Here is a 27,064-nt window from a genome sequence, read left to right on the forward strand (position 1 = left end):
CCTGATCACAGAAAAGTAGAGGAGATATAGAAATTTACCTATTGCCATAAGCTATTGCACACATATTGTGGCATAGCGGTTAGTCTTGCAAGTTTGTGTGGTGCAGGTCCCTTGTTTAAACATGAGCACCAGCAGTTATTTGTTATTTAGTATTTATCATTTCTGTAATTTTCTTGAAATATCTTATGTTTGTAATGTCTGTGTATTCTGGATTATTTGAGGCTTGTACAGTCACCTGCAGTCTCCATCCAGGAGTTCAGTTCTGTTCTGCTTTGTATGATAGTGTTCACAATAAACATGCTTTCAGTTATAATTGTTGTAGTTCATTTATGACCCTACCTTCAAATACAGGATTGACTGTAGTTTCAAAATGATGTTTTGTGGAGACACTGGGTACCTCACAACTTCTACATCACTGTTGCTCCAATTGGGCAACATAAAACCCATCGGCCACATGGACAGAAATTAAAATACAAGCAGTACATCATTTCTAAGATCTATCTATTCATGTGCCAGATGAATTCCAAAACAGCAGCAATTTTGCTGCACCTCAGGCATTCATCAGTGACATCAAAGACACAGGCAGAAAGCATTCAACTGAGGTGCAGATATAACAAGTGGGATATCATTATGTGCAGTATATAGCAAATGTGTACTTTTACTTGGATAGCACAGCCCATAGCGATTTGAGAACAGCAAAGAGAAGGGCAATATCAGGTATAAATACCTGGTTAAACTGAAGAAACCCTAAGACAACAATCATCAGCAAGTCCGCTTACCAGAATAGATGAAGAACAGCACTTACCATCATTGGAAAACAACACAGTTGTACATACAGAATGTTTTGGCCCTATGCCACTTCATGACAGAAGCTGACAAAATCTCACACTTGATGAAAGGAGTTGAGTTGCACAAGACATATATGTTGCATAGACAGAAGGACTCATCAAGTGGTGCCAGTGAATTCAGAGAGAGAAAGAGAGAGAGAGAGACAGAGAGAGAGAGAGAGAGAGAGAGAGTTAGAGGTATGTCTTCTTCTCAAATATGGTTCCTATGGCAGTTGAGGAATACCCCCATGAGGAGAGCTGTCTCATATGCCAGGTAGTAAGGGAATGATACAGCAGTGTATTGTGTCCAGAAATGTTGATCCAAGTACACAAGAGATAGCAGCCATGGATGTTGACTCCATACATAAGGGGGTAGTAAAGAATGTCAAAGAACAGGTGTACAGATCTTCAGCACTGATCTCTGTCAGTAATCAAACATGCCATAAAGAACAGATTTGGCTGACTCCAATAAATGCTGCAACCATCAAACAACTCAGCATGGTAAGAATGCAGGTACAACAAACTCCTTCACCAAGTACAACACATCACAGAAAAGTAGACATTTGGAGAATGGAGAATAATATGTCAGTATGTTGTCACTGTAGCTGCCCAGGACATGTTGTATGCTACTGCAGAGAGAGAAGATGACTGTTCGAAAAATATCATACCACAGGACATCAACAAAGACAACAGTCCTATTCACGCCAGTTGACTGGAGATCTACATCTACATCTCCATCCACACTTCATAGACCACTGTATGGTGCATGGTGGAAGGTACCCTGTACTGCTACTAGTCATTTCTTTTCCACTCACAAACAGAACAAGGGAAAAGCAACTGTCCATAGGCCTCCACATGAGCCATAATTTCTCATATTTTATTTTCATAGTCCTAATGTGAAATGTATGTTAGTGGCAGTAGAATCATTTTGCAGTCAGCTTCAAATGCCAGTTCTCTAAATTTTCTCAATTAGATGATTATCCCATCACTGTAACCTGGATGACATCACTCCCCAACACCTCATAACAATTACCTATCACTGTACAGAGGTACCAAGCTTGGGTGCCAAATTCACGAAGAGCAGAGCCACCACTATGGATGTGAGACTGCCACTGATGCAACTCTTCCACAAATGAAAGTCATTAAGATGCCAGGAAATCTCATTGGTGTCATCATTGACAATCTACCCAGGGCTTACATTATCAGTTAAAGACGACTATTTTTCAATAAGCATACAAAAGAAAGACTGCTTTGGGCAGTTGTTTGCCACTGAAGACATTGTTAGCCTGCTATCATTGATAACATGAATTCCAATCATCAGAGAAGATAATCAGTTAAACTATCAAGCTTTTGTCAATTGCAGAAAAGCCATACAGACTCACAAAAGAAAACTACATGGCAGTAATGAACAAAAGTGATGAGGTGGTGAAGGGTAACTTTCTGTCACTAACTGCTATGAGCAGCCACAAGTCATTCCTCCTGAGATCTATGTAGGGGCAACTGAAGCAGTCCAGGAGGGGCAGCTCAGTGTCATCAATGAAGAATTGTGTTCTGCTACCACACCAGACAATGCAGAGCAGGAAGCTATTGCTGAACTGTCAATAGGATCTGGCCTGATTCAGGAACAACATCAATGGTTAATAGCTGTTCTGCATCAGTTTTTGGATGCTTTCAAATCAGGAGTAGAGAGCAATGACAGACCAAGCAGCCTGCAATAAGACATCATATCAGCAATCAGCCAACACTCATATATGGTGTCACAGGCTAAACTACAGACAGTCTGGGAGGAAGTGGACAAGATCCTGCAAGATGACATTGTTGAACCTTCAAAAACATTCTTGTGAAGAAGAAGGATGGTACATAGCACTTCTGCATCAACTACTGATGACTGAACAAAATCATGAAGAATTATGTCTATCCATTGTCACACACTGATGACACACTAAACTGCTTGGAAGTAGCAAAGTATTTTTTCCATTACAGAGATGCAGAAGGCTACTGACAAATGAAGGTTGATGAAGCTGACTGGGAACGAACTGTCTTCATAAATCCTGACAGCCTCTATGAGTTTAAAGTTATCCATTTAGACTTTGAAATGCTCCAGCCACCATTAAAATTATGACAGACAACCTGCTTTGATACCTTAAGTGGATGACATGTCTTTGTAGTCTGAATGACATGTCATTTTTTGAAGACATTTGGAGAACATCTAAGCTCACTGATGACCATGTTGAAGTGTTTTCAGACTGCAGGTCTCCACCTGAATCCAAAAAAGTGCCTAAGAATTAAAAATCTCAGAGTAGGTAGTGAATGGTGATGGAGTTCATCCCAATCCAGAGAAGTTAAAAAGGGTGAGAAATTTTCCAAGTGTTTGGCACATTTGTGATATGAGAAGTTTTCCTGGAATGTGCTCATACCACCAGCAATTCATAAAGGACTTCAATATTGAGGCAAGTCCATTGCAAGAACTATTGCAGTGAGATACAAACTTTTCCTGGGACAGTGTTCAAGAAAGATCTTTTCTTGTACTTAAGGAAGTGCTAACATCTTCTCCAGTTGTGGTATTGTATGACAAGAATGCTGAATGAAAACTTCACACTGACATGAGTGGTTTATGAATAGGGGCAGTTTTAGTGCAAATTCAGGAGAATGCTGGAAAGCTGATAGCTTATACTTTCAGAGTACTCTCCAAGTCTGGGATTAATTACTATACAGTGCAAAGAAGTGACTTGCAGTTGTTTGGAGCATCACCAAGTTTCAGACATATTTATTTGGCAAACCACCCACTGCTATGATGGATTACATTTCTCTCTGCTGTGTGACTAGTCTGAAGGGTCCATCAGGTTTACTTGTGAGACAGGCACTTCAAGGGTATGCCATCACAATTGTATACAAAAATGAACAAAAAGTCAAAATGCTGACTGCCTTTCAAGGAATCCTTTGGTGAAACACAGCAATGTGGATGAATTCACAGTCAATGCTGGATTAAAAGACACTGCTGATGAATGGAGGGATGATCCAGCACTGTGAAAAGGAATAGAAGGCTTGGTTGGAGGGGGAAGGACCAAACAGCAAGGTCACCTGGAATTCCTGAAGACTTCAGAGATAATCAGATGCTGGTATCACTGGCCAGGTCTCTACCAATCTGTTAGACACTATGTCAGCTACTATATAGAATGACAGAACCATGTGCCAAAATTATTTCCAGGGCATCTGGCACCAACCTGCCAGCAGCAAGGCCATTCTCTCGAATTAGAATTGATCTCTTTGGGAGGTTCCCATAGTCGACAAATGACAATCAGAAGATAATACAGCTACAGTGACTACCTCAATCACTACACTGTCACTAAAACTGTGCCAACCACTTAGATCTGGAAATTACAAAGTTCCTTGTAGAACATGTCATTCTGAGGAATGGAGCACCTTCTGTGTTGATCCCTGATTGTCAAGATATTTTACAGTTGTGGCTAGTATCAGAGGTAATTTCATGTTGTGACATCACTCACAGGATGAGAACCAGTGACAATTCACAAATGAATGGCCTCAAAAAATGTCTTAATAAGATGCTGGATGTCCTCAATGTATATTGATGCTGAACAACGAGAGTGGGATACAATACTGACTGTTGTGACACTCACATACAATAACCTAAAGCATCCACACCATTCTTTCTGCTCCACAGTTGCAAGCTGAAACTGCAATGGACACACTGTTCCCATTTCAGCTGGCTGATACTCACAATGACGATGTGAAACATCTAATTACCAGGACCAAAGAAGCAAGACAACTCATTCACATATGGACACTTGAAACCCAGTAGAAGGGCTGAGAGCACTACAATGCCTAGCATTAATTAGTGCAATACAGCCCAGGTTGTCACAAATAATGTTGAGGATTGTGACCTTCATCAGGAAGAGAAAAGCACATAGACATCATCCAGACCTCCATATGAAGCTCTACTACAATCCAAAAGTGCAGGTCAATGATGGGACATTCAAGGGACTTGAATACCAGTGGTTATAGGATTCAGAAAATACCCTTTTTAGAGTAGGGAGGACAGAAAGAAAGCAAATTTTAAGAGATATTAGAACTGAGACAAACCTTCAGTTTGAGAAAGAAATCAAAAAACATAATTCCAGCTTATTACATCACCATAAACAGCCATTGGTTAAGAATTTTTAACTGTCAGCAGATATTTTAACTCCACCCAATTTTAACTCAGTCAATGTGAAATGTCAGCTATCTTTATTGCATCAAAATATTCGAGGACTGAGAAATAAAATTAATGAATTAACTATCTGCATAGATGAATTAGAGTCTTCAAACCCAGCTGACATAATCTGCCTCTCTGAACATCATGTGACCACTGGTATAGAACTTTTAAGTGTGACAGGGTTTAGGTTAGCATCTCACTTTTGTAGATCAGAAATGGAGAAAGGAGGAGTTGCCACATTCATCAGGAACTGTCATAAATTTAAGAACATAGACATTCATAAATTTTGCCTAGAACAGCATATGGAAGCATGTGCAACAGAATTAGATTTTCACAAAAAGTCCTTCATAATACTAAGTGTATATCGAGCACCTGCAGGTAACTTTAATCTGTTTGTAAACCACCTTGAAGCTGTACTGGCCCATTTAACAACCAAAAACAAAGAAATAGTGGTTGCTGGTGATTTCAATGTAGATTTCCTTAAAGACTCTCCCAATAAGAACTTATTTGAGTTACTAACACCATCATTCAACTTAACTCCCACAGTAAAGTTCCCCACTAGGATAGCCACTTGCCACAAACAGCCATTGATAATATCTTTATAGAAAAGTCCAATGAACAAAATTATATTACAAAATCAGTAGTCAATGGCCTCTCAGACCATGACATGCAGTTCCTTCTGTTAAATGTTAATACTGAACAGGATATAAAATCTATTAAATCTGAGCTCAAGAGGGTAATCAGTAAGCCAAAAATTGATTATTTCAGGACACTCCTCAGAGACGTTCACTGGACTGATGTTTACAGTGCTCATGGCATGAATGAAAAATATAACATTTTTGCTAATAAAGTGCTTACCTTATTTGAACACTGCTTTCCCCCAAAACTTACCAAGGTTAGAGCAAAGTCTACAAAGAAGCCATGGATTACTCGAGGAATAGGTGTATCTTGTAAAACAAAAAGAAAACTGTATCTGTCAATCCAAAACATTTCCAATGTTGATGCTATAGCAAATTATAAGAAATACTCCAAAATATTAAAGACTGTAATACGGATGTCAAAGCAAATATGTTACAAGGAAAAGATAGTCATATCAGATAACAAAATGAAGACAATATGGGATAGAGTGAAGGAGGAGACCGGTAGAACCAGACATGAAGAGGAACAAATAGCATTAAGAGTAAATGATACATTGGTGACAGATGTGTATAGTGTTGCAGAACTTTTTAACAAACATTTTATAACTGTTACTCAAAAGATGGGGTTGTCAGGTTCGGTAGATGCTGCTATGGATTACCTTAGACCAGACATTTCAAGTAACTTCCATAATATGAATTTGACCCTCACTACCCCAACAGAAATAATGTCCATCATAAAATATTTAAAATCAAAAACATCTAGTGGGTATGATGAAATATCAACAAAGGTAATTAAGGAATGTGATTCTGAGCTAAGTAACATATTAAGCTATCTGTGTAACCAGTCGTTTATCAGTGGAATATTTCCTGAATGGCTGAAACATGCTGAAGTTAAGCCACTGTTTAAGAAGGGAGATAAAGAAATAGCATCAAATTTCCGTCCAATTTCATTGTTGCCAGCATTCTCAAAAATTTTCGAAAAAGTAATGTACAGTCGTCTTTATAACTATCTTATCTCAAATAACATACTGTCAAAGTCACTGTTTGGATTTCTAAAAGGTTCTGATATTGAGAAGGCTGTCTACACTTACAGTGAAAATGTGCTTAATTCATTAGACAAAAAATTGCAGGCAACTGGTATATTTTGTGATCTGTCAAAGGCATTTGACTGTGTAAATCACAATACCCTTTTAAGTAAACTAGAATATTATAGTGTAACAGGAAATGCTGCAAAATGGTTCAAATCTTATATCTCTGGCAGGAAACAAAGGGTGTTATTAGGAAAGAGACATGTATCAAGCTATCAGGCATCATCCAGCTGGGAACTAATTACATGTGGGGTCCCACAAGGTTCCATTTTTGGGCCCTTACTTTTTCTTGTGTATATCAATGACCTTTCATCAGTAACATTACCAGATGCCAAGTTTGTTTTGTTTGCCGATGATACAAACATTGCAATAAATAGCAAATCAAGTGTAGTCTTAGAAAGATCAGCCAATAAAATATTTGTGGACATTAATCACTGGTTCCTAGCCAATTCTTTGTCACTAAACTTTGAAAAAACACACTACATGCAATTCAGAACTTGTAAGGGGTGTCCCAAGAGTATGTGTCTAACATACGATGACAAGAAGATAGAAGAAGTGGACAGTGTTAAATTCTTGGGATTACAGCTTGATAATAAATTCAACTGGGAGGAGCACACCACAGAACTGCTGAAGCGTCTTAACAAATCTCTGTTTGCAATGCAAATTTTGTCAGACATAGGGGATATAAAAATGAAAAATCTGGCATACTATGCTTACTTTCATTCCATAATGTCATATGGGATTATTGTTTGGGGTAATTCATCAAGCCAAGCTAAAGTTTTCCGGGCACAAAAACGTGCAGTAAGAATTATATGTGGTGTGAACTCAAGAACATCCGGCAGAAGCCTGTTTAGGGAACTAGGGATACTAACTACTGCTTCCCAATATATTTATTCCTTAATGAAATTTGTCATTAAAAATATATCACTTTTTCAAACCAACAGCTCAATTCATGGAATCAATACTAGAAATAAGAATAATCTTCACAAGGATTTAAAGTCACTTAGTCTTGCACAAAAAGGTGTGCATTATTCAGGAACACACATTTTCAATAACTTGCCAGCAGCCATAAAAAGCTTAACAACCAATGAAATTCAGTTTAAGAGAAGCCTAAAGGATTTATTGGTGACCAACTCCTTCTACTCCATTGATGAATTTCTTAGTAAAACCAACTGATTTGTATATAAGTACAACATAACTTCTGCAAAATTTCAGTGCAGTAATGTGTTCATTGAAAATTTGTGTGTGTGTGTGTGTGTGTGTGTGTGTGTGTGTGTGTGTGTGTGTGTGTGTGTGTGTGTAAGTATAATCCAACTTCTGCACCATTTCAGTGCAGTAATGTGTTCATTGCAAATAAGTATTACAGTAGTTGTATTACATGTTTATTACCTTATAAATAAATAAATAAACTTATTTATTTTAAATTCAGTGCATTAGTATTTGTAAAATGACTCTTAGTGTTCATTAAAAAATGACGATCATTCCACTTGGGACCTGTGGAATGTTACATTAGCTTATTTGTTTTAGTTGTAAATATTTGTCATGTATTGTTGTTTTTCTGACATGTTCCACATCCTGGAGGACCTCCTCACTACGGATCAATTGGAATGAAAGTAAATCTAATCTAATCTAATCTAATCTAGAAGACTGACTTGACAGTTGTGAAGCACTGGTGGGAGGGGCTACCTCTGATGCTCTCATCACAAGGAGGAGGGTGTAAAAACATGACCAGAAATGCAGATCCATAGAGGACAGAGGACCACTGACAAGATCTATATCCAGGATGCTGTAATACCCTGCAATTAGAATTTCTCAAACAGTCAATTTCTGCTTCTCCAGGAGAGGGAGCAATGCTGCAAGCTATGGGGCACACAGTGTGGTGTAGTGGTCCCTATTTGGCTGGGTGGCCATGTAGCTTCAGGCAATCTAATAAGTTTCTTCATAGAGTCAACATGTCTGTTACAGCTGTGCATGTGGTGCTTAAATTTTACATGAATACAAAGAAGCTTGTGTGGCTCATTATTGTGACTGTACAATTTTTACATGTGTTGACTCAATATGATTAGCAAACTGTGTGTACTCAGGTCTAAAGATGGCCATTACTGACAGAATTAATTAACAGGAATAAAAAATAAATAAATAACTTCCTGAATCACTGAAAAACATTACTGTGACTATGCAACAACACATAAAGATATAAAAATGTTAAGCATGATGTAAGAGGACAATTAAAACACAATAGTGAAAATACAAGGGTTGGAACTTTAATAGTGGCAACTATTAAAGTTCCAAGCCTCGTAGTGTATGTGGAATAGAAAACTGAGTGGTGTAAGACATGGAAGATGAGAAAGGAGGAGAAAGTGTGCTTACGGACTCCCCATGCAGGAGTGGCCAGTTGTAACACAGAAAGATGGCCCCTTTCCTGATATTAACGTTTTACCTAGAACATTGTTTCCATATGGTGCATCATTTTCAAAATACTTAGTTGTCTCAAGTTAAAATAAATACAATGTATGTATGTATATATTGTATGTTGTAGACTATAATAAGTATTTGTGTAGTTGTATCTCAGAAATATATATAAAATATCTTAAATATTTGTTTGTATTCTGTACATCAAATCAATTGATTTGAAAACTACATGTAATGAGATCAATAAATCATATTTCACTATAGGCTCATCATTGCATGGAGGTATTACATAAACACTGCTTTCTGGACCATGTGCAAGCAGATGCTATGGTCATGGTGATTGCATGGCTTTTCAGTATCCATGAGAAGTTCAATTTTAGCCATCTTACACACACACACACACACACACACACACACTGTATTTAGATGCACTTGGTTTTAAAGTAAACAAACACTCGAGTTAAGAAAGATTTAAAAAGAGACAAAAGCTGAGCTTTAGATTGCGGAAACATGGCAACATAAACTGTAAGGGTTATTCAGAAAGTAAGCATATTGTGACCATAACAGACTGTGATTTTTTTTGTTTTTGGATAGTTGGTAAAACTGACTGGCACAGAGGGATCCCCTGACTAGAAAAAGTATCACAGGAAAATGGTAGCACATAAACATACTCTGTAGTGTCCAGTTGCATGAAACATGTTGGTAAGAAATTCCACCAAATGTGAGTCACATGCTGTGATCCACATCCTACTTCCAGAAGGAATAACACCTATTAAAATTTTTTGCGAATCGGAACTGTTTACGCCGGCCAGAGTGGCCGAGCGGTTCTAGGCGCTACAGTCTGGAGCCGCGCAACTGCTACAGTCACAAGTTTGAATCCTGCCTTGGGCATGAATGTGTGTGATGTCCTTAGGTTAGTTAGGTTTAAATAGTTCCAAGTTCTAGAGGACTGATGACCTCAGAAGTTAAGTCCCATAGTGCTCAGAGCCATTTGAACCAAAACTGTTTACAGTAAAGGTATTATGAACAGAATGAGTGTGTTTAAGAGCAGACAGAACGAATGTTCATGATGAACAGAAGAGTGGATGACCTTCCATTTTGAGTGAAGAGTTGGTGCAAAAAACACAGGAAATTGTCTGTGAAGACCGCTGATTAACAGTGAATGAAATTTCTGTGATGTTTCCACAACTCTTGAGAATTCTCTTATTTGTGATTCTCATATAAATGCTGGGATACTGGAATCAGTGTTTAAGGTGGGTCCCAAAACTGCTGACAGAGCAGCCAAAGAAAAATCAACCTAGTAGCATCCGCAAGTTTCTTGAGTAACTTGAACCAGAAGGTGAGGATTTCCTGAGCTCTATTGTGACTGGATATGAAACACGTGTGGATTGTTATAGGCCTGAGACAAAAGGACAGTCATCACAGGGGCATCACACTGATTCCTCACCTGCCAAAAAATTCAAAACCACAATTTTGTGCAAAAAACTGTAGCCTCAGAGGTTTTGGAGCTAAAATGCTCTTAACTCATTTGGGTGGGACATTTCAGACCACCTCCTGTATTCCCCTGTCTTGGCACCTTTGGATTATCATCTTTTCACCTCCCTGATGGTACACATGTGTGGAATTAAATTTTCAATTGACAAGCAGGTGCAGAAAGAGGTTCTGAAATGGGGGAAGGATGTGGAAGGAGAGTTCTTCAAATAGGGCATAAGGAAGCATGTGCCACAGCTTAAATCAAATGGCTCTAAGCACTTTGGGACTTAACATCTGAGGTCATCAGTCACCTAGACTTAGAACTAAGTAAACCTAACTAGCCTAAGGACATCACACACATCCATGCCCAAGGCAGGATTTGAACCTGCGACCGTAGCAGCAGTGCGGTTCCAGACTGAAGTGCCTAGAACCACTCAGCCACAGCAGCCAACTGCCACGGCTCTCTACATGCACTGAATAGGTTGGTGACTGTGTAAAAAAATAGTCAACAAGTGTATCAACAATAATCTGTAACTTTGTTTCAATATAATTTCTACAGAAAAATTTAAAAAATCTAGTACACTTACTTTCTGGACATGCTTTGTAATAAAGAACAAAATCGTTACAGAAAAACTAACAGAGTCCATATGGAGCCCTGCTACATCTATCTGCATCATTTCAGAAAATGATCCCTATCCCTAGCTAAACCCCAGCCTCACATCCTGTACCTTAAATGCTGCCTAAGCCACTGAATCCCCATTAATGGGCTAGTTATAAAAATTCCCTTGCCTGGATCCCATCCCAACTTTCACAATGACCTCCACTTTTTCAGATTCTGCCAGTCTGTGTCCCTTACAAACTTGGTACTGCAGAAACATATCTCCAAGGCACAGACCCCCCAGAACCAACTATTCTCCCTCTGAAAGATATTTTTACTGTGCAATTTACAACTACATATGCCAGACCTCCAAATTGAAACCCTTGTGCTCCAACATTTGGAAGATCACTCCAGGCATTACCACCACAAATTTTCAAACTTGTTGACATCCTACTCCCATCTTAGAGCACCAATACCCATCAAAACCCAACCAACCTGCAGTGAACCCCATCATCAACCTCTCATACCACCCAGGCTCTGCCTTGCTGATCTTTTAAATTTGACACATTCTGTAAAATGCCTTCCCAACACCCCACAAAATCTGGAAACCAGAAAAACCCAAAATGCTGTTGTTAACCTTTCCGCCAAAAACCTCAATTCTCCAGGTTCTATTCAAATACCTTGTCTTCAGCACCACACCTAAGTTTAACAATGATGGACTCATCAAAGACTTACTCTCTCCTCCTGATCCCTACAGTGGAAACACTTCCTTGCTACCAACCCCTCCAACCAAAGCCACCCTAACCCCAACACTGAACTTTGCCTGCCCCAGTTCATACCACCATCCAATCATAATCCTCCCTCCTCCCATCTAACCATACTCTCCACTATCACCAGCTAGGAATTCCTCACCTCCAACCTGGCATCACCATCCTTCCCCAGGTCCCTTTTCAAGAATACTAATGTCTCCACAGAAGAAAGGAGAGACATCCACAATCTCTGATCAGATCTTGCAGACAAAACCTCCACCACTGTCCTGATGAATCACAGTGACTATCTGGCAGAAGGCTTACTCCAAGTGTCTGAGTCTTCCACCTACAAGATCTGCCATAGTGACCCTATCCCAGAAGTCCAATGTAACTTCCAATCTCTGCTGAATCCCTAGGCTCATACCAGAATCTCTCACCTGAGGCCATCTCACTCATCCCAGTGATGCTCTGCACATCCACCTTCTACAAGTTCCTCAGAATCTACAAACTCAACAGTCCTCAATGCCCCATTATAGCTCGTTTTGTGCTTCCAGTGAAATAATTTCCACTCTTATCAAACAGTACATCCAACCATTTGCCTGAACCCTAGATGCTCACGTCAATGATACTCCTACACTGACTCTCAACCCACTCCACCACATTACCACCTGGATCCCTACCCATTATTGTTGATGCCACCTTCCTATAAACCATCTCCCATGCCCATAGCCCTGTCACTATCAGACACTATGTTTCCCAATGTCCTACTGACTCCAGACTCACTACCTTATTCCTCATACCACCTTACTAACTATATCCTCACACACAACAAATGCTCCTTTATGGTAAATGTATATAAACAAATCTGTGACACAGCCATGATCACCTGCAAGATACCCTCATTTTCCAATGCATTTATGGACAATCTAGAGGAAATCTTCCTAGCCTCTGAAACCCATGAACCACTTGTCTGGTTCAGGTTCACTGATGATATCTCTATGACCTGTGGTCAAGGCCAGATACCCTATCCTCATTCTTCTACAGCCTCAACACTTCCTCTCCCATCCACTTCACCTGGTGCTCCTCAACCCAATGTGCCAACACCACAGACATTGGCATCCATCTCTCTGATGGCTCCATCCACCCTCTGTCCACATTACACCCAATAAGCCATACATACCTGTTTATTGACAGCTGACACTCCTTACATACCAAAAAATTACCTCATCACTATGGGTGACATACCTGCAGTAGTGAGAATTGCCTTACCTAGCAGCTTAAGGTGTCACAAACATATTCACAGACATTAGCCCCCAAACAAAGATCACAAACAGATTTTCCATGCCATATTCTCACATACCCCTAGTCCTTTCACTACACCATAGAATCAGCTAAAAAGGAGCACCCCCCTCATCACCCAATATTACCCTCAAGTGGAAAAGGCTTTGATTATGTATTATCATGAGGGGGTATCCTACCCAAGATGCTTCCTAACCCTCTTAAAATGTTAGTCCATCACCCACCCAGTCTACACAACATCCTACTTCATCCCCATGTCACTCACACTCCCAGTCCCTTGCCACAGGGTGCATAATCCTGTGGAAGACAGGTGCAAGGCCCCACTTGAGCCATGTGGCACATGCTGCTACAGACTTGTCAGAAGCTTATCCTATTCCAACAGAGGCAGTGCCACCTATGAAAGCTGCCATGTCATATACCAGGTCTGCTGCAATCACTGCACAGCATTTTATGGGGGCATGGCCACAAACCATCTGATCATCAGAATGGTTGGCCACTGCTAGTCTGTGGTCAAGAATACAGTTGGCCAGCCAGTGGTACAAGACACTGCTGAGTACATTAAGACAGAGTTCAATGGCTGCTTCACAACCCATGCCACCTGGATCTTCCTCTCCGTCCCAGCTATTCTGAACTACACAGATGATTGTTATACTTGCAACACATCATACCCTCCTGTAATCCCCCTGGCTTTGATCTCTGTTAACCCTGCTAACCCACTGTACCCACACCCTCGACATAGCTTTTTACCCGTCCTCTATCCTGTCACCCTCTCCCTATCCATGCCTCCATGTCATATTCATCACAAGCCGCACCTCACTAGCTCTGATACCTATACATCAAATGCCCAAATGCCAAAAGCAGGGCCGGGGGGAGGGGGGGGGGGGGGGGACAGGACTGGAAAAGAAGAGGAGAAGAGAAGGGGGAAAGATTGGTGTGTGCACTGGCAGAGAGCAGTGCACAATGAGGCTGAGGCGATATGAGTTGGGAGGGGGAGCATGATAGGATAGAGGGGGAGGAAACCATTGGGCGGAGTGGGTGAGAGCATACCATATTTACTCAAATCTAAGCCACACTTTTTTTTTTGTTTTTGTAATCCAAAAAACCGCCTGCGGCTTAGAATCGAGTGCAAAGTAAGCGGAAGTTCTGAAAAACGTTGGTAGGTGCCACCACAACTAACTTCTGCCATCGAATATATGTAGTGCTACACAAGCATGCTTTGCAGGCACAAAGATAAATACTGGTGCCAAAACCTCTGCGTCAGTAAATAAATTTAAAAAAAAGGTGGAAGATGAGCCGAGTTTCGACCACTGCATTTTCATACTTTATCCAACAAAGTAAATACAAATTCCGTATTTTTCATCTTCGAATGTAGCAGCATTTCAATGTACTACAAAAATCCAACTGGCAAGACTGTTTGGGATGTTTGTCAATATGGCCAACTCTACGTTCTGAATTTTTTCCTACCTGTGAAAAGAGATGGTTGCTAATAGGAACTTTTATGAATTGTGAATCATATGCAGTATTCCCTTCACTATAAGAATAATATGAATATAAACATTTTGCCATACATTCTTTCGTGTTTGCTGCTATCTCATTTAAATCCTGTTTGCCTAATAAACTATGAAACTAGAGTGAGACAACAGCAAACGCGGAAGAATATACATACCATGTCATGTTTATATTCATATTATTCTTATGCCTAATAGTGATACAGTCAGAAATGAAGCATGATAATTGACTAGATTTTTAAATCTAAGATGACTCTAATTTCTGTGCAGAATGTAATGTACTAAAGAGATGTCTGCAAAGATTTCCAAACGGACAAAAATTTTTGGTAAACTCTCATTCAGAACATCTTCTATCATATGCAGTCTATTATTTGGTTGTTGTTGTTCATTATCAAAGAAAGCAGCAGTGTAAGTAACAACAAATAGCAGTCTCTTGCCATTGTTTTGCTAATGAGATGATTCCTCTTTTCTTTTTTTTAAATTGTAAGCTGCGGGAGCATGCACAAAAGCAAGCCATGCCACAAGCGGCAACAGGCCATAAACACTCATTATCAGAATGCGACAAACAACGCATGACACAGTACAGTAATGCATTTTCAGCTTAGAGTGATGTAAACACCTATAACAAAGAGAACGGCACTTATCAGATCAAAGAAAAATAAGCAATCGATTCAAACCAGATGAAGCACATGAAAAAGGAAGGGTACCCATATAAATATGGACGGAGTGCCTGATGCATAGCACTTGCTACCTGGTAAAGCTTAACTGCTAAGCTTACGACTCCATCCAAACTACTGTAGCTGTATCGTCATTCATTCGACCTAAATTGTGTCTCATATTACAATGGACCAACTTTGTTTCGATTTGGACGTGGGCCTAAAACTTTTCTCTCCCCTTGAATTTCGAGTCTCAAATTTCGAGTGTGACTTACATTTGGGAAATTTTTTTTTCCCTTGATTTTGAGTCTCATTTTCCAGGTGCGGGTTAGATTCGAGTAAATATGGTAGTTTGAGGCCAGAATGATTGCAGGATGAAGAATATGTTGCAAGGAAACTCTCATCTGCACAGTTCAGAAAAGCTGGAGCTGTGAAGCAGCCATTGAAATCAACTGTTGTGCAATAAGGTGGTTCACTTTGCTCTTGGCCACAGTTTAGTGGTGGCCATTCATACTGCTGGATAGCTGGTTGACAGACATATCAATATAAAAGGCTGAACAACAATTGCAAGGCTGGTTTCACAGAAGGCCTGCCATTGACAGGTAGAATAAGACTGTGACAGGACTGGAATAAGAAGGGACTGTTGGGTTGAATGGGCAGGTTTGCACCTGAGACTTCCATAGGGATATATCGCAATGGCAATGGGTTGGGACTGGGAGCTGCATAGGGATGGACTAGGATGTCGTGGAGCTTGGGTGGACAATAGAGCACAAGTTTATACTGCTATCTTCCCTCTTCCTCGAACCATTACAGATTGTTGCTCCTGTTTGACGTGTTTCAGTTTCAGTCCCTGAGCAGCCAGTGACAGTGGTCATGTGTGTGTGTGTGTGTGTGTGTGTGTGTGTGTGTGTGTGTGTGTGCATGTGTGTGCATGTGTGTGTGTGGTGTATTTTCTTGTTTGAATGCACATGCGATTTTCTTTTCTGATGTAGGCTTGACTGAAAGCCTAATGTGTAACAGTCTCTCCATTCTGCCTGTCTGCAACTGAGTGTGTGATCTTCACAGTGAGTAACAATCCATCCTTATCCCAATATTGTTGATATTCCAACATGGACTTTTCATTGTTTACACTTTACGATTGCATTGAAAGGAAAAAATTCCTCGGGTATCAAACTTTTCAATGCTCAAACTAGAGACATAAAAAGGTTTGCTCTTGAAACACTAAAATTCAAAGTGCCAGTCTTAAGAATACCTATGACCTGTTGCAAAATTGATTCTCTCCAGATACGGAATTTTTTAGCACAAGTGACCATATGTGTGTGTGTGTGTGTGTGTGTGTGTGTGTGTGTGTGTGTGTGGTGGGAGGTGGGGGGGGTGTAACTATTATATAACTGAGATGTTGAGATGTCCCATTTAGTGCAAGCATAAATATAAACTATTTTTGTTGTCAATGACATACTGATTTTCAGGTATTATGACATTACTAAAATCAATGTCAGTGTCTCATAGCGTACATGTAAATCTTAATTCTGGCATCTTGTTGTATCATGTATCTTATTTATTTTCATGAGTAATGATGTTCAATAATGAATCTATCATATTGGACTCTCCTGCACCTATTATTGTAAATTTTATGAAAAAATTGATGTTTGTAAATATTGTAAAAACACTGACTCATTCCATAGCCTAGTGACATTAATGCTACTGGGATCATCATAAATCATAATAAAATAAAATAATTATTACTTAAAATTGTGGATTTTGGTGTCAATGGTAAATTTGTAAGAAATTTTGACTATTCTGGATAAATTATGTCTAACATCATAATAAAGTATGACGTTTGCTCAAATATATACCAAACAAGCATACTGTTCATGACGGGCAATGTGAGAGTATGTTTACTGTAAACCTAAGTGCACATAAATACTGTTTGTGTGAGTGTGTGTGTGTGTGTGTGTGTGTGTGTGTGTGTGTGTGGGTGGGTGGGTGGGTGTAAAATATCATTCAATCACCATGACCTTAGCATCTAGCTGCACATGGTCACAAATTAATGTTCCTATAAACTTCCTCATCTGATGGTGAGCCTGTACTGGTACAAAAACTATTTAATGGTGCAGTAAATTATATTAAATTGAAAAATTATTTGGTTGCAGAGAATACCACCATAAACTACCATAAAAGCTTCTTTCACACTCATTCTACCTACTACTGTGCCTAAGTTAATTATTCACTTAATTTGGACTGCTTTGCCAGCACAAATTGTCTTTTTGTAAGTGCTCTCAAGAAGAAAGCTAGTGCATAAGCCGAGGTATTATGTTTAACACCTGGTTTGTATGCTGATCCAACATTACGCAGATTCAATATAGAGTCATGAATTGCCTTTACATATTCCAATATCCAATTACAAATCCAAGAAATTGTATAATTATCAAATCAAATATGAGCAAACTGGGAGGAAAAAGATTGATACAAAACAAATATATCACAGTGTATGTCAAATGAGAGGAAAAAAGCTGGGTGAAACACTTCAAACTTTCACATGCTTAGACACTGACTGTTACCGTTATCATTTCTGATCAGTTTTATTGATACTTAGATCTGAAATATTTTGGTTTCTCCCAAGCAATTTTTTTTCCTAAATTAAGAAGCCCCTGCTTACAAAAGTGTCATTTCTTCATTTGTATTTCTGTTTACCACAGATTGATAAGCATAAATTTATTTTATCAAATTATAAAAATGGTTCCTCCACACTATAAATGAAATGTATGCCACACACAAAAGGCCACAAGTAGAAATACCCATAATATCCAGAAAAATAACATAATAAATGTTGTCTACTATAAGATCACGCCATTTTATATTTCCATATTAGTATAACAGTTGCTTCAATAATCCAGGTTTATTTTTTCCTTACCAGTTGCTTTTGACCGAATATAGGTACAGATGTCGCTGCCATTGCCAGCATTTGTTGCTGCAAGTACACACACTAAGTACACAGAATAAGGCTTCTCTTCTGTAAACTGGTAATCCACTGTATTTGGAGATACACTGAAGCTATATATTTTGCTCTCTTCGTTAGGGCAATCATCTGAAATTTCTACTGGTCTCCTAAATGTAATGGTCACATAATACATCTGCAATATACCATTTGTGCATAGTGGTTGTTTCCATGTTATATTGAAATCAGGTGAAACAGTCAAATCCTCTGGTATACCTGGAACTGATCAATTCAGGATGTAAGCTTTTTTTTTTTTTTTTTATTTTAAAGTGGTTCAGAATTTCAGATGATCATAGATTAGTAAGATCCAAAATAAAACAGACATAATACTAGAAATAAATTAACTAATCAATGAAGATATCAGTAATGTATAGTACAAGCATTTGTTTAATAAAAACAACATGTACAATATGTATGTAATTCCATTAAGCAACAAATCTGACAACTTAAAAAAGTTAAGGTTTTGCAGATTGACAGTAATAGATGAAAGGAACAGTTATTCAATAAAGATTTTTATGTAATCAGCAAAAGACATTATAGCACACCTGAAAAGCAGTGACAGTCATGTAACACTACCTACAGAAAGGTGGTTAAAATCCGGAGTTGATAGCAGTGATAGTTTTGGGGAAAAGTTAAGAGTGTATTGATATGATAGGCTAATAGGAAATTGAGCTGATGTACTGCATATATGATTGTTTGGCCATGACTCAGTATCAGGTGTGGGCAAAAAATTGTAACTGGACCGTTCTATCAACCACCAGACTTACTTCCTTATGAAAAAAAAAAAAAAAAAAAAAAAAAAAAAAAAAAAAAAAAAAAAAAAAAAAAAAAAAAAAAAGAAAACAACTTTACAGAAAACCTCAGTTCACTAGCATATACATTCCTCAATCATACTGTAATCTTCAAAGGAGATTTTAATTAACCAAAAGTGAATTGCAATAATTATAGTCTTGTTGTTAATGGCTGTGACAAGACATCCCATGAAATGTTACTAAATGTCTTCTCTGGGAAAAACCTAGAGCAGATAGTTCAGAACCCCACTCATGGTGGACATACATCAGATTTAATGGTAACAAATGGAGATGACCTCTTTGAGGATGTCCATATCAAAACTGGTGTCAGTGACAATGAGGCAGTTACAGCAATGATGATTATCAAAGTACAAAGAGCAACTGAAACAAGTAGAAAGATTTATACATTCAGTAAACAAAATGACACACAGTAGTTTCATATCTCAATGAGAAACTTGAAACTTTTAGTTCAAGACAGGAGCATGTAGAGAAGCTATGGCTTAAGTTTACAAGAATAGTTGACCATCCACAGGACAACTTAATTATTTAATTGGATAGATAAAAAATCAACTCAACAAGCTGTGGCAGAACACACTCATAAAAAAATGTTGTAATTGGAAAGCTTTCAGAGCCAGTGGCTCCTTTTTCAGGCAAAAGAGTTGAAAGGGGAGGGAGAAGGGTGAAGGAAAAGGCATGGACAGGTCTCGGAAAGGGGGTAAATTTCAAGAAAGGCACCCAGAACCGCGGCTCAGGGGAGACTTACGGTACGGAATGACAAGGAAAGACTGATTGTTGGGGAATGCATCAGGCAAGATTTGAAAACCTGAGAGCTTAAAAGTGGAAGACAGAGTAATATGCAGACAGAGATTACTGCTTAAACATCATGATGAGTTAATAATAGTGAATAGCTAAGTGCATTGTACATTACAAAGCTGGGAGGGGGCAGTAAAAAATAGACGGGAAACACAATGAAAGATGTAGAAAACTAAAACAGAGTGAAGCAAAGGAGTAGTTGTAGTGAAGAAATGCTGAGCCAGAAGAAATTAACATAAATTGAGTCCAGGTGGGTGGTGTGAATCAAGGACATGTTGTAGTGCTAGTTCCCACCAGCAGAGTTCTGAGAAACTGGTGTCTGGGGAAAGAATCCAGATGGCATGTGTGGTGAAACAGGTGCCAACGTCACAAATGTCATGTTGTGGAGCATGCTCTGCAACAGGCTATTTTGAGTTGACAGTATACACCCTCTGCCTATGCCCATTCATCCTAATCAATAATTTGGTGATAGACATGCGAATGTAGAAGGCCAAACAGTGTTTACATAATTGCTAGTATAACATGTGTCATCTTGCATGTGGCTCTCCATTTGACAGTATATGTTTTGCCTGTTACAGGGCTGTTATTGTTGACGGTAGGAGTACAACTTTATGTGATACGAAGGACACAGTCACTGTTGTAGTACACATAAAGAAATAGAGACTATTGCATAAGTGATGTAAAACAGATAAGAGGGCTATAGGTAAAGAGATGTTGAATGAAATGCATTTGGTTGTCAAGAGAGCAATGAGTGAAGCCTTCAGTTACTATCATAGCAGTATATTTCTGAAAGATCTTTCAGAAACTAGAATAAACTCTGGTCATATGCTTAAACATAATGTGGTGTCTTGAACAGCATGACCTCCTCCATGCTAACCCCTGTGGATTCAAAAAACAGATAATGTGTTTACCAACTTGTACTTCTCTCATATGACTTTGAATCATGGCAGCCAGATAGATGCAGTATTCTTTGGTTTCTGAAGAGCAATTGACTCAGTTCCATATGAATGTTTGCTGTCAAAAATATTGTTGCATAGAATATGAAACAAAACTTATGAATGGGCTGAGGATATTTTGGTGAGGAGTATGTAGTAAGTTACCTTCAATGGAGAGTTATCAACAAATGTAGAAGTAGCTTTGAGTGTGTGCCAGGGAACTGTGTTGGGCCCCTCAATGTTTGTCTTGTATATAAATGATCTTGTTGACAATATTAATAGAAATCTCAGTCTTTTTGCGGGCAATGCAGTGATCTATAAAGAAGTACTGTCTGAAAAAATCTCAGCAAATATTCAGTCAGATCTAGATAAGAATTCAAAAGGGCTTAAAGTTTCACAACTTGTTTTAAATGTTCAGAAATGGAAAATTGTGCACTTCACAAAATGAAAAATCCAATGTATATAATATCAATGAGATACAACTGGAATTGCTCAACTCATACAAATACCTGTGTGTAATAGTTTGGAGGGATATCAAATGGAATGTTCACAAAGTCTCAGTCATAAGTAAAGCAGGCAGCAAACTGCATTTCGTTGGTAAATACTAGGGAAATTTACTCAGTCTACAAAGAATACTGAATACAAAACACTCATATGACACAACCTAGAATGCTGCTCAAGTGCACAGGACCCATACTAAATAGGACTAACAGAGGGTATTGAATGGATACAAAGAAGGGCAGCATAATGGTCATAAATTTGTTCAACCCATGTAAGAGCATCATGAAGAAGCTGAAAGAACAGAACTGGCAGACATTTGAAGATGGAAGTAAACTGTCACATGAAAACCTGCCCATAAAGTTTCTAGCACCAACTTGAAGTGATGAATCTAGGAATATATTAACCCCCCTACCTACATATCACTCCCATAGGGTTCAAAAAGACAAGTTTAGACTAATTACACTGTACACAAAGACATTTCATTAATCACACTTCCTCCAAAATCCATATGTGAACAGAATGCTACAATGGAAAGTAACCCTCTGTCTCAGCAATCAATATCAGGTCAACGATGGATAATGCTGAATTAAACAAAAATACAGTTGATTCCTTCAAGGGAATGTCAGTAGATAAACTGCAAATATGACAAGAGAGACACTTCAAAATAATAAGAATATGAACAGAACAAAACACAAACATGCACTGGGTAGACAAAAGGATACACAGTACATGTAGCAGCAAAAGTCAGCGACTCAAGAACTGAAGACTACTATGGGCTATCCAACTGTATTTTAAAACAAATTATAGACATAATAAGCCATCTCCTATGCTACCTTATAAACTTGATGTTTCAGGTAAGTACATTTACTGACTGCTTAAAGAAACTGTTGTTACATTGGAGTATAAAAAGGCTGATACAGAATCAGCATAAAATTATAAACCTATACCTGTATTAGCAATACTATCTAAACTCAATGTGATGATCATGAAGGAATGACTAAATCTTTGTTTTGAGAGCTGTAATGTCTTTCACCAGACCCAATGTTGATTTTGTGATGGTCAGCCCAAAAAAAGCATTGCTGGATATTTGAATAATATCATTTTAAGTTAAAGTCACATCATTATGAAGCACCAAGATAACTAAAATGCCAGTATACTGATTACCTAAAATGATTTTATCCAACTTGATTCTGGCTGCAAAGGTCTATGCATTTATATTAGTTCAGGTTATTGTTTTATCTGTCTTAAAATAATCTGAACAAAGGCAGCATATGTGGTCACTGATTTGATAAAAGCCTTTGACACAGTATTGTGTAATATTCTTGTAAATAAAATTAAGCAATATGGAATAACAAAGACACTGGCACTATTAAAATATTATTTATCCGATAGTAAATGAACAATCATAATTAAGTCAAACCAAAAAATTGAGTTTGTCACAAAGCGGAAGGTAAAGAATATGTGGTGTGCAAATAGAATAGCTAATTCACAGGATAAATTAAAACCATATGGTCAGTTGTGAAGTAAGTGTCGCATCAGCAGCACAAGGTCTACAATATAATGTCAGTTTGCAGTAAAAATATTTCTGTTACTGATAAATCAGATATATGTACAGTATTTAAAAATAATTTTCTGAGCATTGCTGGTGAATTAAATAAAAATTTAGATTCTATAGGAAATCATATAACTTTCTTGGCAAATGCCTTTCCGAGATTGATGTCTGAAATACTCCTCTGTTATACAGACAAGAGAGATATTGAATCAATAACCAAATCACTGGAGACTAAGGACTCCCATGGTTATGATGGAGTGTCTAGCAGAATATTAAAGTACTGTGCTGCACATGTTAGCCCTGTATTTAGCTATATTTGTAATTTTTCCTTTGGGAATGGTCAGTTTCCTGAGAGATTAAAGTACTCATTCATGAAAGCACTTTATAAAAAGGGAGATAGGAATAATGCAGATAGTTTAAGATTTCTATGCCATCAGTGTTTGCTAAAGTTATTGAAAAGGCTGTTTATGTACGGATAATTAAGCATTTTATTTCACATGATTTGCTATCAAATGTATATTTTGGCTTTAGAAGTCATTTAACAACTGAAAATGCTATATTCTCTTTTCTCTGTGAGGTACTGGATGGGCTAAACAAAAGGTTTTGAATGCTTAGCATATTTTTTTTATTTAACTAGGGCATTTGATTGTGTGGATCACAAAATATTGCTCCAGATGTTGGAGCATTATGGAATACCAGGAGTAGCTCACAATTGGTTCACCTCTTACTTTAGCAACAGGCAGCAAAAGCTCATTATACACAATGTTGATAACTGCTGTGATGTGTGGTCTGAATGGAGTACTGTCATGTGGGGTATGCCCCAGTGATCAGTGTTGGGGCCACTCCTTTTCCTTATTTATATAAATGATATGCCCTCTAGTATTACGGGTAACTCTAAAATATTTCTGTTTGCTAATGACATTAGGTTTGTATTAAAGGATGTTGTGTGCAACACTGGTTCAGTTTTAAATAGTGCAGTACATGACCTAAGTTCATGGCTTGTAGAAAATAAACTAATGCTAAATCATGGTAAGACTCAGTTTTTACAGTTTCTAACACACAGTTCAACAAAACCTTATGTTTTAATTTCACAGAACTGGCATATGGTTTGTGAAACTAAACAGTTCAAATTTCTAGGTGTTCAGATAGATAGTAAGCTGTTGTGGAAAGCCTACATTCAGGATTTTGTTCAAATACTTAATACTGTCATTTTTACTAGTCGAACAGCATTAGAAGTGAGTGATCGTTCAGCATGAAAATTAATCTACTTTGCTTATTTTCATTCACTTATATCATATGATATTATATTTTGGGGTAGCTCTTCCCATTCTAAAATGATATTTTTGGCTCAGAAATGGGCAGTTCAGGCAATAAGTGGTGTAAATTCATGATCCTCTTGTCAACCCCTGTTCACAAGTCTGGAATTTTGACATTGGCCTCTCAACATATATATTCCTTACTGTCATTTCTTGTTAACAATATTAGCTTATTCCCAAGAATAAGCACCTTTCACTCAGATAATACTTGGCAGAAATCAAACCTGCATTTGGATCTGACTTCCTTAACTCATGCAAAAAGGTGTGCAGTATACTGCTGTTTCCAGTTTCCGTAAGCTACCACTTGAATTCAAAAATCTTAGCAGTAATCCATGTGCTTTCAGATCTTAACTGAAGAGTTTCCTCATGGGTCACTCCTTCTACTCTCTTGAGGAGTTCCTTGAAAAATTAAGCTGATTCTTATTGTACTGTTGATTGCGTTTACTTAAGCTTATGGACTGACTTTTTTCATGTTCATAAACATTTATTTTTACCTGTTATTACTTTTATGTTGTAATTTCATGTACTGACACATTCTGCGACCTTGGAGATTTGGTCCTATGGAACTTGACGTGTAAATAAAGAAATGAGTACTTCAGGGATTAGTGCTCAGACCATTTTTGGAGACATCATTTATAACTTCTTATAATGAAGTAAATATAATGGAGCAAATGAATTAACTCATTATGGACAAGCCATCATCCTGATTTCAAGTAAATGAGTTAATATTTAACCTCAGCAAATATGAGAGTGTAGTATTCTCCTTGAAAGGGAAAGTAATGACTATAATGGGAAAGAATCTGTCAAATTATTGGGTGTCCATGTTAACATCAAACTGAACTGGAACACACGTACAACTAACTTATACAGCAAACTATCATGTGTGTTGTACCTCAATCATAAATCAAAAACCCGTGTTACTGGAAAACAACTTCTCCTCACATATTATGCTTTTTCTGTGTGAATCTTAACTGTAGTGAATGATGTGAGGTATTTCTGCTGGAGGCAGAACAGTTTCTTTGGCTGGAAAAAAACATCTGTTGCATGTATTATCTGTGAGTCAATACTTCCTGCAAAAGGTCTTCATTAATAACAAAATATTCACTATTCTGAGTCTATACATATTGCACATCCTTCTGCATGCCAGTGTCAGTTGGGATGAACATGCCATAAGTACACATTCAGTCTTATATAGCAAGGAATCCACTTGCCATAGACCATAGAAATTGCCAGACTGGCACTGGCTTGAATTTGAATGTGTTCATCTTCAAACATTTTACATGTTATTGGTGCAATTATTTATGCATAAAACTAAGAGACATAAAGAACATAAAAATTTCATGATAGTTACATCAGTGACACATTGCCACATATGTAGCAATCACAATTAGCAGCACAGCACAATGCAGTGCAGTGGAGTGCAGTGCAGTTTGGTTCACAGGTGCATCACCCATGTGTCACACTGCAAGTATTTTATTTTGCACAGATAAATTAGTTCCACACCAGCCACCAGGAACACTGTGTTATGTCCATTACTCTGTGCCATTTATTTTTAGAATATAGTTTTTTCCATGTTCTTGTTTTGTCCATGTTAATTCTTAAGAACTTTTTTTGTACTGAGTTCTTTAGTGATCAGTCAACAAGTCACTTATTCATTTTTGTGTGAGTCTTGTCTTGACGTATGCTGTGCCTAAAAGATGTCCTGTATTAATTGCCAAACAAACAAATAAAGATCTTGTCATCCCAGCATTGCAGATATTGTTGTGTGTCATTTATCACAAACTAGCTGGCTAACTGGTTGAATGGAAGACAACCTAGCCCTATGGCCAAACTGGTGACCCCAACATGAATTATCACCCGCATGATTCACAAAATAAAGTGATACTGTAAGCTGATAGAAAATCTGACCACAACTGACCCTGCTGTGTCCAAACTTGTCATTAGACTACCACCTTTTTGGCCTCACAATCCAGTGCTACAGTTTGCACAAGTTGAAGCTAGTTTCTTTTACTCTGTAATAGCTGCTAAGTTCTGATGCAGGAGGACATCAGAGATCATAAACCGTGACAGTACTTGTGGCACCTGCAAAGTAAGACTGACGCTGGTACTGTGTCTGACAGCCTGCTGAGAACCATCTGGAGCAATCAGTTGCCACCAGCCATCAAAGCAACAACAGTGTTGCAGTCAGAAACCCCTTTAGACACTGTGGTGGAACTAGAAGACAAGGTACAGGATGCTATCTTACCTGTGCCAATTAACATAGCAATGCATGAGCATGTCAGACACAGTTTTGCACGCCAACTATGATACTCTGATGGCAAAGGTCAATATGTTGACACAACAGATTAGCCAATTGATGTCTCAGAGTAACACCAACATGATTGTGGCTGACTGAGATACCAGAAGTGCTCACACAGCAGATCATCAACTGCCTCCTCTGTGCCTGTGGCTGAAATGCAGCAGGGAATATGGTAGTATCATAGAAGATTTGGTGATCAAGCTGGTCGCTGTACTGAACCCTGCACATACACAAATGCCAGCAGTGATCGGGTGTAGACGCTTCATCTGATTCCCAATCTGCAACACAGCATCCGTTTGTGAGTGACCAGTGCACAGGCAAGAAATATTTGATTGACACTGGCTCTGATCTGTGTATTTTCCCATGAACAATGTTACACTGGTGTAGGCTGCATACGT

At 38.3% G+C, this 27,064-nt stretch overlaps 1 protein-coding gene across 3 annotated transcripts in view; it reads right to left on the minus strand.

The window, feature by feature from the left end:
* The window catches only part of LOC126094911 (phosphatidylinositol phosphatase PTPRQ-like), a 425,768-nt gene that overhangs the window by 193,424 nt on the left and 205,280 nt on the right, over window positions 1-27,064 (minus strand). For all 3 annotated transcript variants that reach the window (XR_007521896.1, XM_049909550.1, XM_049909549.1), the window contains one exon: window positions 18,376-18,681. Coding sequence is in view for 2 of the 3 variants with exons in the window: in XM_049909550.1 (XP_049765507.1) it covers window positions 18,376-18,681 (306 nt within the window). In the remaining variant the exon portion in view is untranslated. The remainder of the gene's footprint in view (window positions 1-18,375; window positions 18,682-27,064) is intronic.

Source organism: Schistocerca cancellata, chromosome 8 (assembly GCF_023864275.1).
Source record: "Schistocerca cancellata isolate TAMUIC-IGC-003103 chromosome 8, iqSchCanc2.1, whole genome shotgun sequence".
Classification (NCBI taxonomy): domain Eukaryota; kingdom Metazoa; phylum Arthropoda; class Insecta; order Orthoptera; family Acrididae; genus Schistocerca; species Schistocerca cancellata.